Below are 15,683 nucleotides of genomic sequence, written 5' to 3' on the forward strand. Positions count from 1 at the left end.
TTTAGCAGCTATGTTCCCATATTGCATGTTCAAAATTCTCCTCAAGTGTTACTATTAATTTTCCTATTTTTTCATGTTTTTGTGTCTTAAGTGACTAACAGGAGCAAAAATAAGCATTGTTAGTGGACGTAAATTGACGGCATCAAATTCTCTGAGTGGTGACATTAAGGACTGTTCCACAATTGCTGGCTTCAGTGCTCTCGCTCAATACTATACCTATTTCAAAAATTTCTGTGCCCATTTCCCACTGAGACACAAAAACATGTGAACATAGAGTACATGTCCCATTTTAAGGACTTCTAAGACACTTGATGGCTTATTAAGGAGCACAAATATTGTTAATTGGCACTTACAAAGTAGACGGCCCCAAAGCTGCCATGTCCGATCTCGTGTAGGTCACAGAAGACGTCCTCGGGGTCATCTTTGAAGAAGAGGTCGGCCAGCTCGGGGTCCTTCGGCACTCCTTTCCGTGTGGATGACGGCATTATGGGCTGGACATGAGCTAGGCGCCAGGGACGACGCTCATATACACACTACTGCTGCTGCCGCCACCAGATGTCCACGACGGGCCCGGCATTGGCCAGCTAAACCTGGGACACAGAATGGACAAGACTGTGACATTTGTTTTCTTCAAGCTAACCATAAAGATCATCTTTAATTTAACAGTACAATGTTTTTTTCCCCAAACATAATAATAATGGTAACAACAGTGGTAATATATTAAATGCATATATACATTTAAAAAAAGTAAATAATAAATTATATGAAAACAAAGGGCCATTGATTTGTTATCACACTTGGAGCCACAAAATAGTTTAGCTAGAACAAAACTGTACTGCATATAAACATGCATACATATATGTACACACAAAACAGGCATGAGACACACACAAATAAAAATATGTACATATCCACACATATTTAAATGCAAAAAGGTAGATTTGTATAACTCCTTTGAGCAAGTAAAAAAAAACAGGCTAAAGCCACCTAAATCAGGTGCTTATTCCAGTCAAAATACCCTCAGTTATTAACACATAACACATATTCTCGGGCCAGATATCTCAATTCCTGTGTGCAAGTCAACACATATGCATATGCATTGAGATCCGGGACCATCCAGACATTGTTTGATCTGATGTTACTTCACAGTCCCTTCGAAGAATATCCGCATTTGTGAGAGTGTGAGCATGCCTTTCTATTGTGTGTTTGCATTGGTGTGCCTCGTGGGCAGCTGATAGGTGATAAGAAAGAAAAAAGGACAGTCATATGATGACAGCTAGCTGTCTAGTCCTGCTGCTCATCCAAGTCACAGTCACAGTTGCTCACGTAAACATGCACGCACACACACAACACCCTTGACAGCTGAAGCTGAGTCACTGATGCATCATTTCCACCCATGCAAACAGTGTAACAGTTGCCTGTGTGCGTGCAGACACACACACTAAGGCTAAATGTTCTGTATCACAAGGCTGAAGCCGGGCCGTCAAGCGTGTACGCATCCTGGACACCCTGCTCCAGTTAGCTTCGCTGCACATGCATCACACACACATGCACACAGTCACACGCCATCTCTTTCATTCTAGTTTCTCTCTTTCTATCTTTCGCTCTCTCTCTCTCTCTTCATGTCTACCATGAAATCTCTGTGCACATCGGCCAGATGCAGCAAGCAAATCTGGCTCCAAAGGCCAGCCCCACACAGAGCAAGCTGACATACAGGCAGAGGCAGCAAGACACACAGGCACACAGGCCAAGACACTAAGCATCAGCATCATCCTAATCCCCTGCTCTTAAAGGGATCTAAGCCATCACACCCACTCCAAAAATATCAGTCTTAAAGGCAAAGTCTTGTGCCCTCTGTTCCGTGGCACCAAATGTATAAAGACGGCAGCCTCGAAGCTTTGGGGAGACGACTTTAGGTACTAGATTCCTAGGTTGGACTATTTCACCGAAAAATTTTAACATTGACCCCTTTATATATTTTTTCTTCCAATCTCAATGTCACAGTTATATATTGGTACAAATTTCGGCAGATTGCATTATGTTTGGTTAAAATCCAAACAATTGCATATTATCAGTGTTCTTTTTTCTTCAAACAAAACAACAAACTTTTCCCAGGAGTTATAAAATATGAGGTATGCACACATCCAATGTCAAAGTGTAGCATCAAGGTTCAGTATCATCATATTCTCAATAAAACTGTCTCAACGCAGCTCAGTCATTTGGCCAGTGCTGAAGGCCTTCACCAGGGGTCTAAAACAAGATTTGTCCAAGGGACCTAATTTTTCTGTCACTGTAGGGGTTGGGCTTTGAAACACAGTTAATTTATTTCTGTAGTCCTAATTAGCCTTTTTCTTTTTATTGATTTGATTTAAAATGTTTGAAAAATATTATATAATTATTTTAATAATAATAAAAAAGGGGTCTAAGAATGTGTAGCTACCGGGAGCCTTTGGATATGTCACGTTCCAATAACAATACTGTCGGTTTGCTCTTGTTTGACTGAAGAAACAAATAAAAATTTAAGTTATTAAAAAAAAAGAAAAAAAATTTTTTTCCCTCCCCTGCAGGCCGAATAGAAAGCTTTGGTGGGCTGTTTGTGCTCCTCAGGTCAACAGTTGACTGGTCTTCACTAAGAGACGCTGGTTATTTGTTACCTCATATTTGCCTCATAACTTGTGTGCTGGCAGTCGAAAGGTGATGAGCAGTCAGGTTCTGACTACATAACTAGGTTTTTATTTCTGTTTTCAGCTAACCCTACAGCAGTTGAGAGCAGTGTGTTGGCCAAGTAAACGTCAACAAGGTCTCCTGAGGCACTACGCCAACCTGCCTCCATCTACAAAGCTGCCATAGCATAACATCTCAGCATTGGAAATGGCAGCCTGCTGAGCTGTAGCCTGACTAAAGTAAATTTCATGGTTGTGATTTCTGTCTAAGAATGCCACAGTACATGCTTGGAAACCACAACGGGTTGCCACATAAACAGGCATGCTCTCAGTTTACCTTACATAATGTGAAAGATCATAGACACAGGCTTACATGCTTATTGCCTCGAGACATCTTTAGGTCACTGAGGCATTTTTTGAGAAGCATGACGCCTTCGGCTGAGACCTCCACGCCTGTGATAGAGGTGTGGCGAATGATGAATGAACTGTAGAGTACAGCATAGCGCTGTAAATGTATGCAGACTACCTGTAGGTGTAGATATTTGTATAAGCTAGTCATGTTTACAAGCAGAGTGAAACACTGCTATTAAATATTCGTCTCTGAGCTTGTTAGGCTTTCATTAGATGCTTTGCGTAATTCCAGCTCTTCCTCTATCTGATCAGTTGACTATTTTTTAGCAGGGATGTCCCGATCAAGTTTTTTCTGCCCCGCTTCCCGATCTGAGTCAAGTGATACTCAGTATCTGCCGGTATTGAGTCCCAATCCAAAACTAGTATTTACCTGGATAATACAGCAGCTCAATGCACACTATATCCAATGTATATGCTCGACAGTTTAATAGCTCTGCAATGCAATACGAGTAAAAAATATCTGCTCCAAACAGTTCCTACGGGTTTTTTTAATTTGTTTTTACCAAAAAAACAAACAAAAAAAACCATTCTACGTATAAGGCTCTTATCACAATTCCACCTAATGTAGCATTTTTTAAATAAAATTACCAAGTAAACAAACTTAAATGTCTTTTAGAAACAGATCTCAAATCTACTTAGTGCAACAAAATAAAAAAATATAAAATGTCCCTTCAGAGGTTGCTCTCAAATCCACTTAAAATAGCATTGTAACAAAAGTACTGTTACGGCTGCACTTCAACATTCCCAGTCACAACAAATAAAAAGCAGTCGCAATTCTGCTTATAGTAAAACTAATTCACTAAAAATGAACGACAAAAACTTCAGGTCTACTGAAAGTGGTGTAGCAGCTTAAGTTAAACATAACAACATTAGTTCTTACTTATTGCAGCATTACAATAAAAAATGAATGTCTGCCGCAAATCGTGCTCTCTGTTTACGACAGCCGTTTGACTGCGGATGTAAACAAAAGATTGGCGGAAAATTAGCCATCAGTGCTCTACTGATTACGTACATATTCAACAAATTTGGCCTCGCAAGAAAACCATGCCACATCTCTGTTTGTTTGGGTGTGTGTGTTTTTGCCTACTCCCTCGTGTATTTGTGTGCGCTTGTGTGTGTATTTCACCGTTTATCTGTTCTGTTTACCTACAATATGAACGTGTGTTAGTGAATCTGTGTAGCCCATGTGTCTGAGTGTCTCCTGGTTGCATCAGCGCTGTCTGTCTCTCATCTCACCCGCTTGAGCTCAGCAGATAACTACTGAAATAAAGTCTGACACAACCCCCACCTCACAACCCTCTCCCGATGAAAATACACAACGCATGAGCGTGCACACACACACACACACACACACACACACACACACACACACACACACACACAAACTGTGTGAGTGCACTGCTTTCACCAATAGAAAATGGGACAAGGTTACAAAATAATAAAGGAAAAACAAAAATTGGGGTGAAAGGGAAAAAGACAGACAGACAGAGATTCAGTGAGCAGTTTTACCCCATGTGAAGGAGCTTTGAACGCAGATCTAAGACACAATGATGGAAGGAGTCGGCAGATGAGTAAAAGACAGATAAAAATGGAGCAAATGAACTCTGATGTCATGTGATCACTCTGGAGACTCTGCACACCTCCCTCTCACCCTCTTTTCCACTCTTCCTCCTCTCCTAAGATGTGTTAAGTGATGCAACGTGGCAACAACAGGTTGTAACACGGGGGGCTTGGTAAAGCTGTCACTAGTCCGGCAAAGCCCGGTGTTTTGGACAGTTCACTGTGTGCGTGTGTGTGTGTGTGTGTGTGTGTGTGAGGTTTCTGTGGATCTGTGAATGGCATTGTGCTGAGAGAGAGCTGATTAGGCAAATGGCTTAGACAGATTTAAAGCTTGGTGTGTGTGAGTGTGAATTCCTTACTACATGTGCACTACTACAGACCAAAGCATGACACTGTACTTATGCGTAGATCTACATTAGTGTGTATGTACGGGAATAATGAACATCTTGCTTACATGCACGCACTTGTGTCTAAGTGAGTAAAAGAGACAGTGTGTGTAGGGGTGGGTGATGGTGCCAAAAGATTTGAAATATCCAATTAACTATGTATAATAAAAACTGATTATATGTAAAAGAGATTACATGGTGTGTCCCATGGAACATGCACACACACACACACACACACACACACACACACACACACACACACACACACATATGCACACGCGGACGTGCACACACACAATCACACATATTGTTTAAAGGACAATAAAAAGGATTTTGCAGCTAATATCTATACATTTTGACAATTTCTTTCCCAAAAAATTCAAACATAACCAAAAACATTTTTTGATGTTTTCCTCTTCATTATATTCCAGCAGCGTAGGGGGAAAAAAATCAATAGTGACTTAAAAGAGACTGGCTTATATCTCTTCAAAAACCAGTAGAATTACTTTTAAAATCAGTGAATGCAAATGATGCAATCTAATAGAGAAAAGATCTAAAATGCATATTCAGGGACTTCTCCGATGGTTGTGTCTCTACATGAACACATGCTGTGGGGCAAAGTTCAACATGCACATGCAAGAAACACACAAACACAACACACAAACAAATACTGCACACCCTCCCACCCCCAGGCTCCCTGTTGGTTGCTGTTATGACTAATTGATGTACCAACATGTTGTTGCAGGACCAAGTCCATCAGGCTGGTGGATGTGGGTCTGTAAAACATGGCCTGCACCTCACAGATTTAAATGGGACATCACATTGTCTTCTATCGGCCAATTATGTACAGGATTAAGAAGTACGCACCATAAAAAGTTTCTTATTTTGGATTCATGTTAAATGCAGTCAAATATCATGAGGATCTAGAAAAAGATTGAAGTTCTTGCAAATAATGCAAAGACGCTTGAATTTGTATCACTTCTTGCAAGTGCAAGATCAGAGGAATTAACAAGGGTGCGCTCATCATGTTAACATCTCCCTTCCCTCACGTCTTAGTCCTGCCCATGGGACATCTGCGGGGAGGAGGTGAGAAACAGACACAAGAATGGTGTGGCTGAAGCAACAAAAACATGTGAGATCCTTGGTTCCATAGCATCAGTCTTATGGGATGTCAATTATATAAGTATGCTGCACAGCTGTATCAGCTGTCGAACTGACTGATACAAATGTCCACAGAACCTCTTATTTAAGAACAACTTCAAAACCTTACAGAGTTTTTCCTAAACGCTTTTACATTGCCTTTTGAAGGCGGGAATACCACGCCATTATACCACTTCGCCGCTCTGTAAATACGGTATGATTGTGGAATGGGGGCAAGGAGTTGTCTCGTCTGCAACTGAGGTATTAACAGCAACGAAACAATGTCCATGTAAAAGAGACATGGGCAGGACGGGTGTGACGTTTTGACGACATGTTATGCGTGTGTCCCATGACAGGGAGAATTAAAAATCAGCTAAAGGCAGTTAGCAGCTACGTCAAAGAAGGAGAACAGCGGCAATAATGTCTGCAAATCGGGGAAAACATGAGATTCAGAGAACAAGGTGCAAGGTGCCATGTTACAGGAACGGTAAATTATTGTCAATGACTTGCCAAGTCACTAAAGCACTGCTGACACACATTATATGTAAAACTAGAGGCCCATGCTGTTGTGTTACATGTCACACCTGTATTGCCTCTTTTGCTTATATGATGCCAGCATGTTGCCCAAAATAACACACTAGATCAGCATGATGCAATTGTGTGATTCTGTGTAAAAATGCAAAGAGGGCACAAAGAAGGGGTGTCATAGTGGCCACATTGTGGTATCTCTGCGTAAAATGGGCAATGGATGGATGGATGAATGGAGGGACAGATGGACTGATGGATAGATCAATATGAGCAGTCACAACAAGTCTTACATACACAAAAAGCCTATTCATTTCAACATGTAACTTGTTAAACATAACCAATTATTAGAATTATTGCTGTTGCTAATTTTAATCACTATTTAATATTACTTTTAAACTTTGAAATCTATGCATGGATCAGTGTAATATGTAATTATCACTTAGGCTATTTATTTACTTGCATTATTGATATCTACACCATTATACACCACATAGCGGCATAAGAAAGTGTGTATGTTGCTGGCATTGTAAAATAAAATTATTCTATATAGTCTTTGGTGGAAAATGTAGCAGACTGCAGTTCTGACACGTACTTGACAAAAAAAGAGAAGAACATCAGATGACGTTACTATATATTTGCCTTTGTGGACAAAATGGATGCATGCAAACATCCCTTCACTGAGATCTGTCAGATTGAGTTTGATAATAAAAACGGCTATGCAGAAACACCAAGTATCTTCTGTGTGTTTCTTGTCTCTTAACTCCTTCAGTTCTATAACACTCGGCTCTCATTTCTCTTTGATCACTTTGTTTTAAAAAGAAAAGCTTTGACAAGTAAGAAAATGTGATTTTCTTATCATTCGTTTCACAGTCAGTCTCCTGGAATCTGTCTACTAAAATCTCATGAGAGCGCAAATGAAGTGCATTCTTCTAAATTTGTTAAATTTGCACCACAAAATATTCTTGCGGCATTACGCCACTGAGAGCACGAGTGTCCATATGTGTGTCAGTTTATGTGTGTGTGCGTGTATAGCCAGGGGGGTTTAGCGGCTTACTGGCCCCCCTACCGGCTTTAGGCAGGAACAGGAATTAGGCAGACTGTGGGAATTCTTACTGGGATTAAAATCACCAGCTCTAATCAGAAACAAAAAAAAAGGAACATGTAAATCTGCCAAAGTGTGCGCTGAGACACGAGGACAGTTTGTGTATATGACGGACAGAATTACGTAATGATTCAGTTCTTCTATCATGACACTATAAAGAGCAGAGTTGTGGAAGTCTGTGTGTTAGTGTGTAAAGGTGCACATGTATGTATGAGTGAGCAAAGAAGCATGGATCATACACACTTGTAGAAAAAAAAGAAATCTCTGCACTTTAATAATCCTTGCTAATAAAAACTTAAAGACTGCCAGAAGATAGAGCTTTACATCTTACGCCACAGTGCAAGGTCCCTGGAGAGCACAGCATGTGTGTGTGTGCATGCCTCCTGAATGACATTATATGGGTCAACCTCGTTATGAATAATATAAAAGCCTACTTAAAGGCAGAATGCCAGGTGGTACAGTGATGACAAGCCAATTTAAAGGGCCAAATGTGATAGGGTTGTTTCTTATCAATGGAAAATTTGAAGTGGCTGTTCCTCTTGTCAATCAATACACATAACCACACATGAAAAGGGTACAGATAAGCATATTAGGGGTTTGCCATATCATATCATTCATAATAATAGCGGTATAATTTTCAATATGTTAAGAAAAATTCATGTTGTGATACTGGCAATATTCCAACTTGTTTAAATAATGAAGTCATGCTGTTACGCACTGCAACAACAAGCTTGGCTGAGAGGGAATTTGCTAAAATTTGCTACAAAATTGTTATTGTTGTTTTTATTCTTCTCAAACTGAAAAAAATGAGATATGACCTTTGCTTTTTAAAAAAAAATATTTTAAGGCTGTTTAAAAGTAAGCTGTGATAGCACTATTTAAAACATATGTCTGGTAGTTGTTCTATATGGTCAGATTTCTGAAATATTGACGGCTATATTAAAGATAAAAAAAGTAGTCTAGTGTAAACTCTGCTTTGCCCTTGACTACTGCACATATTTTTTTTCAAAAAAATAACGTCCCATGGGTGACACTGGAAGGGGAGGGACTCTAAGATATCCCTACATCACAGGTAAGACTACAGAGAGGTAGATATCAACAAATCTCCTCTGCCTTACAAAAGTCTTATCAGGTTCCCAAGTTCACCAGCCTGCAAGTGAGGGGAAGTCCAGACATTTGAAATCAGCCAATGTGTTACCCTGAGGGTCAGTCTGTAACTCAAATTGCTCCTCACCCGATTCCCACAAGCCTTTTTTCCCCACTCAGGGTGTGACTCAGCAGCAAGATTTGCCCACAGCAGAGTGAGTACACTTACACACGGTCCCCTGACTTTCCACTGAATCCAATGATTGGTGTTGGCTCTCTGTGCAGTGATGACAAGATGACAGAAGGATTTACATTGTTGCCCAATTCAAACCTCAGGCTCCCTTTTTTTTATCAGTACAGCTTAACAGTGCCAGAGTAAGAAAACTTAATATGGAAAACCAAAGAAAAACATTTCAAAACAAAATAAAGTAAATATGAGCAGCATTTCAGAAAAAGTGTTTTTTTAAATCAAAAAACTGCATTTCAAGGTTACAGTTGTCTACAACATTCAAATTTATCAACATAATTTTTGGCTAACAAACATTTAGAGCTTTGGCTACAAGAAATGAATGCAAATGTTAAGTCTGGCATGACCAAACAAACACATAAAACTGGTCTGGACTAGCAGACTTCAGGTTGAAAATATCAACAATTTCTTTTTTCTGCATGCTGCCAACAAGCAAATAGTTATGTTGCATCAATCCCCACACTCAGGCATTCACATCTGTACACACACACACACACACACACACACACACACACACACACACACACACACACACACACACACACACACACACACACAGAGACAACTTGAGAAAGCTATGGTACAGTACAGGCCAGAGAAACTTTGCCTCCTCTCAGACTCAGCTTTAATACAGTGTGACAGAGGGTCGGCTAGCTGTTATGTACATCAGAGAGCCGGCAGGGCAGCGAGCTTTCATTATGAGGCAAACAAGACCCAGTTTAAAGTCGGCTGATGCCTTTGCTGACTGTCAAACTGCAACATGAAGGGGATTTTTGACACACGCACGCACTCATACATACACACAAATGCCTTTACTGTACAGTGAGTGAAACCAAAGGAACTGCAGGGTGACCTCAATGCGACAAGCGCAAGTCGGTCTGTTGGATGCCTGCAACAATCTGCCTACCAGATAAATCACCTCCACAGTCTGTCTGACATTTTGCTTAGTTAACTATTTTGCATGCTGGACTTTGCCATAAAATTAAAGACTGGTTAAAAAAAGAAAGAGACATGACATTGCATGATGATGTGCTTTGATATATAAAAAAAATAGACCAGACAGCATCAGAGATGTGTATAACTTACCTGTGGGAAATGTGAAAAGGGGTGTCAGACTAGCTTCTGTCTCCCTCTCTCTCACTCTTTAGTTCAAGTCCAGAGTTGACTTCTTGTTGGCCTTCGTCATGACTGGAATAATACTGCACCTAAAGGTAAGAGAGGGAAAGAAACAATAAAAAAAAAGATACTTTTATTAAGAGTGTTAAGTTAAATATATAAAAGCCATGGCTGTAATAATATTGCTAGAGTTGAAATGATAAGTGCAGGGTTTACACACTTTTTCTTGGACAAAAATTCAAAAGTTTTCCATGACTTTTCAGGAACCCATTAAAAAAAAAAAATCTTGCACCGCTTGCTGGCCATTTGTTGAATATATTTGATTTAAACTGTATTCAAACATAGTTTTAGCTAGCTGACATACATGAGGAGAGAGAGGGAATGAGTGGAGAAAATAAAAAAATACGTTTCTGACAGTAGACCATATGTTGTCACATTTTGGCGAATATTAGAGCTACGTTACGATGACAGCTACAGAAAATAAATTTGCTTTTTGTTACCTTACATAGAAGGTTTTCCACTAAGTATTACTGTCACATTTTAATTATACCAAGCAAAATTTTATGACTTTCCGAAACTTGCAGTGATTTTTACTAATCTATGACTTTTCCAAAACTTTCAAAGAAATTCCATGACTTTTTCAGGCCTGGAAAAAGCAATTGGGATATTGCATGACTTTTCCAGGTTTTTCATGACTGTGAAAACCCTTTAAGTGGATTAAACAATCAAGCAACATAAACAATTATGTCTTTTTTTTTCAAGCTAAATTACCAAATATTCACAAATTCCATAGAGAGTGTATGCTGCTTTTTTTTTCTTTTTCTTTTAAGATTATTCATTTGGCATTTTTGCCTTTAATAGATAGCGTGAAAGGGGGAGTGAGGGGATGACACGCAGCAAAGGGCCACAAGCTGGAATCAAACCTGCGGCCGCTGCGGCAAGGACACTGCCTTCATATATGGGGCATCTGCCTTATCCACTGAGCCACCCGACGCCCCATGCTGCTTTTCTTAGTCATCTGCAATAGTAAATATCTGGGTTTTGCACAAGACAAGTAATTTGAACCTTTGTTTGCATTATTTATTATCTTCTGACATTTCAACAGACAACTATCTCCCCATTAACAAGAAAATAATCATTAGTTGCAGTACTACACATGACTGTTAAATGTCAACCTCTATTCTTAAATATGGGTCTATAGCATGTGTCTTTTGGGACTGATTTAATCTGGTGCACTCTGCAACTGAGTGCAACTTCTGCAAATACAAAGGCCAAAACAAAGTTTTTCTGACCTTTTTTTATTTTTAAAGTCTTTTAGTCTCTTTTATTAGCATTATTACTGAAATATAACCAAGCACAAGTCCATTACCTACAAGATTAGCAGCTGCTAAAAGACATTTGCAAAGCTATTTAAACATTTTACATCACGTGCCAATGAGTATAATTTTTTATAGACATTTGCAGCATTGCTTTACTGCACAGAAGTTTTCTGCTTTGCTGTCCAAACAGAGGAAAAGGTTTCAAATATCCCCACAATAGCAGATGGTGTAATGACTCAACAGCCAATGAAAATCTCTTTAATGACTGTCAGTTATTATCCTCTCAACAACACCAGGATCCACAGCTTCCTCTCTTCAGCTTCAGGAAAGACAACAGTACAACCTCCACAACAGAAAGTTAGAGAAAATGTGGCTTTAATTATTAGCTGTATTGTCACTGATAGTATCACCGGTATAATATAAAGTAGGTTATCCCATCCAGTGGCAGTAATGCACTTTACTCTGTATTAAAATGCTGTCAGTCTCACTTTATTTAGTATTTGATAGTAAGATCCAGGGGCTGTCTTCACATGGTTATTAATTTTCCACACCTGCATGACCATGTTCAGGGTCAAAGGGAGCCAGATCCCAGAATGTATTGAGCAGACTGTATCTCAAACTAAATGTCTTGACATTTAAAAAGAGGGAAGTTCCTCCTGTTTACAGCCAGCGTCTTTCTCGCTCTTTCAAATACGTGAGTTCAAGGACGCTGCACACAGTGCCGTGGACAAACAAGCTTTCACATGCACACACCCACAAGCAAGAACAAATTCAATATTTTGCTTTCTCCCACACATACACACACAGTGTCACACACACACACACACACAAAGTATTATACCCACACATACGCATCAAACAAATCTGAGCGAGTTGTTCTGACAGCAGAGCGCTGTCAGCGACGGGACTGTGTGTCGTTTTGACAAGCAGGTGGGGCAGCATTCACAACATTACCAGCGAGCACAACCTGACCCTGAACTATACACGTCGTCATTTACGAGACCAGCGCACAATAAAACCAACTGTTGTCTGCAATCAGGAAGTACAGTCGATCCATTATTCAGTCTATAAATGACCCTACGACCTTTGAGGCACTTCCTATCTGTATGGGATCAAACGGACACAGCTCGCTTCCTCTCCTCTACCTCTTCCATTTTAACGTTTTGATTTTTTTTACCCTCCTCTCTTGTCTTATTGGTTACACCCCCTGAACACCATCCTCTCTCGTTTTGATCATAGCGAGCAGCAGATTGGGAGCTCAGAGGAACCGTATTCAATAATAAAAGAAGGAGAGAGGATGGAGGGATGAGAGAAGAAGGATAAAAATGTATTGTGCCCCTTCTGAGTGTCCCTGAATGATTTATAACACAAACTGACGCTTGCATGAGCCTCTGGGGAAGTTGTTGCTGCACTTCTCCTCCTCCTCACTCGCTCACCCATCCTGCTTGGCATTTGTGACCAACCAACAAGAGAGAGATATAGATAGATGGAGAGAATGAGTGAGAAAACATGTAATGGTGAGTTTGTTTGTGTGCCTTTTATTCAAGTCCATCTTAAAGGGGCTGTTTGTAACTCTGGAGAAAGATAGTTGATTGTGAAGTCTCTTTCCCAGGTTGTCAGCGTCAGAGGTTGTCACTTTGTTTAAAAACACGTTATGCTGCCATTTCAATGTCCTTGTGACCATGAATTCAGTGCGTGTGTGTGTGTGTGTGTGTGTGTGTGTGTGTGTGTGTGTTTGTGTGTGCATCTGTGTCCCTGCGTGCTGTGTTTGAGGAAAAGTCTGCGTTACAAAACAGTCAGGGTCAGTTTCAAGGTCAGTTTAGGCATGGCATAGTAAAACCAGGTAAAAATAACACAAAAAGGTGAAAGAAAAAAGCTGAGAAGGAGAGAACGAGAAAGCAAAAGTGTTAAAAGCACTATTAACACGAAAAGAGAGAAAAAAATAAGAGAAAGAGAGGGAAAGGAGTTAAAAGCCAGCGATTATCCATTTGACAACTTCCTGATTTCCAGGCCTTGCTTCTTTTTTAGGTTAATATTAAGCTGCTTTTCACAGACAGCTTGGTGGGACTAAAATAATTGGACAGAGCTCACCACATGCTTTACAAACTAAAACCATTGGAATCAATGTGAAGCATACAAAACATACAAAGTTATAGAAAAATAAAGAATATGTTTGTGTTATTTTCCAATCCTTGAGAGAGAGACCTTCAGACCTTCAGAGTGAAGCTAGATCATTGTATCAACATCTTACTTCCTCTAAAGGCTGAAGCGTTAAGGTCAGGCCATGTAGGCTCTAACAAATATAGAAAGATAAACATCACACCCTCCCTGCTGCAGTAGTATCACAGGCTTTCTGACAAAGTTCGTTGGCGCACTGGCTAATGATAAAAATTGATATCCAACTCCTACTTTCCGTTCCCTCCTGTTACATGACACGCTGTGATATGAATCATAAATCCTGAGTCACGAGCCGTCAATTTCCCAGGCAAAACTTGGCCCGAGCAACCTGCTTCGAAAACAAAACCTTGTATTGCATTTCTGTTCTTGGGCAAAACAATCCAATAGAGCAGCTTTCCGAGGGATTGGCCAAACAACTCAATTCACCAGGCTGGATGTGATATCGGGTATCAAACAGGGACTTAGGCCAAGTTCAGGCCTCGTTTTGATTTCGTTTTTTTCCACACACAGACTTCCAAAAGTTCATGAAGGTCTGAGGAACAAACTGGATGCTGCAGGTATCCATGATGACATCGTTTGTGGGGTGCCAGCAGCCCTAAAGTACTTTTGAGCAAGGCACTTAAAGGTCCAGTGTGTAGGACTTTGGTGAAAATATTGGCAGAAATGCAATATATTATAATAAGTTTGTTTTCTTTAGTGTATAATCATGTGAAAATAATAACTGGTGTGTTTTGTTACCTTGGAATGAGCTGTTGATATCTACATAGTAGGGGTGGCAATCACCAGAGGCCCTACGATACGACATTACATGATACAATGTTATTGCAATTTTTAATGTTTTTCAGTATCAGGGTTCCTACAGCTTAAGAAAAGTTAAATTTAGGACTTTTTAAGACTTTTTTAATGGCCAGTGGAATGCAATTTAAAACCAATTTCACAATACCCCAAACTAAAGAAAAATAAAACATGAACTGATATCAAATACTTGTACAATAATAAACAATAATTGCACAATTGTCTGCTCAACTCATTTCAGTCATCTTTATTGCAGCAAAACATTGTTTTTTTAACATGAAACTACTTTTTTCAGTGGTTTTACCGGTTTAAATCACTGAGTCAATTTGTTGTGGAGAGGAAGAAACGTCTGCAGATAATTCGGTTCCCGATGAAAACCTCCTCAACATCTGGATCTTGAATTATAAGAGAAAATATGCTATGCTAGTGGCCCATGCCAAACAGTGTCTCAGAAAAACTGACTTGTAACGATGAACTGCTATATTCGGTGTTTTTACTAATTGGATTAGTAATAAAGTGAACAACAAACAGCAAGTTATTAAAGAAAATGGTGAGCAAACACTAGATTTGAAGTCAATCTGTAACGTGAAACTGCTTCATTAAGTGTTTCTGCCTGTTTTGATCACCTGGTGTGTGAAGTAATTCTATCCAGGAGAAGTTTCAGCGGGTTGCAATCTGCATTTCTCACCACTATATGACACAAAAAAATCTTAAAACACTGCTCCTTTAACAAGCAATTCTTCCAAAAACATTGCTCATCATCCATCAGTATGTTTAATTTGACATGCTCTTAAAATTAAATGTATTTTGTCAATCTGATTTAATGTGCACACTTAAAGCACAACAAATACAAAGCTTGTTATAATACCTGTCTGTATCATGACGTCAAGCCCTGCCTTTCCTGAATCTAATCAGTGATAATGAGACTCAATGTTCACAAATTTCACACTCAATGATTCCCACAGTGCCTGATGATGACTGAGGTGGGCTTTTGATGAGTCATGCTGGAGGTAGGTGTGCTTTAAATCACACGTCCCTTAGTGAAACGCTGCTTTAAATAAGGCTGACACAACCAAATACGAGACGATTTCCACAATACGCAAAATTCTCCCCGGATGAAAATAAACTAATCCACTGAGATAGAAAGAAACT

General features: G+C 39.7%; 1 protein-coding gene across 1 annotated transcript in view; it reads right to left on the reverse strand.

Moving 5' to 3' along the window:
• Positions 1-15,683, reverse strand: part of taok3a (TAO kinase 3a) — a 92,076-nt gene that overhangs the window by 43,703 nt on the left and 32,690 nt on the right. The window contains 2 exon segments of the mRNA XM_042487569.1: positions 354-590; positions 10,210-10,328. Of these exon segments, the coding sequence (XP_042343503.1) occupies positions 354-485 (132 nt within the window). The 5' untranslated portion in view covers positions 486-590; positions 10,210-10,328.

Source organism: Plectropomus leopardus, chromosome 6, assembly GCF_008729295.1.
Source record: "Plectropomus leopardus isolate mb chromosome 6, YSFRI_Pleo_2.0, whole genome shotgun sequence".
NCBI lineage: Eukaryota > Metazoa > Chordata > Actinopteri > Perciformes > Serranidae > Plectropomus > Plectropomus leopardus.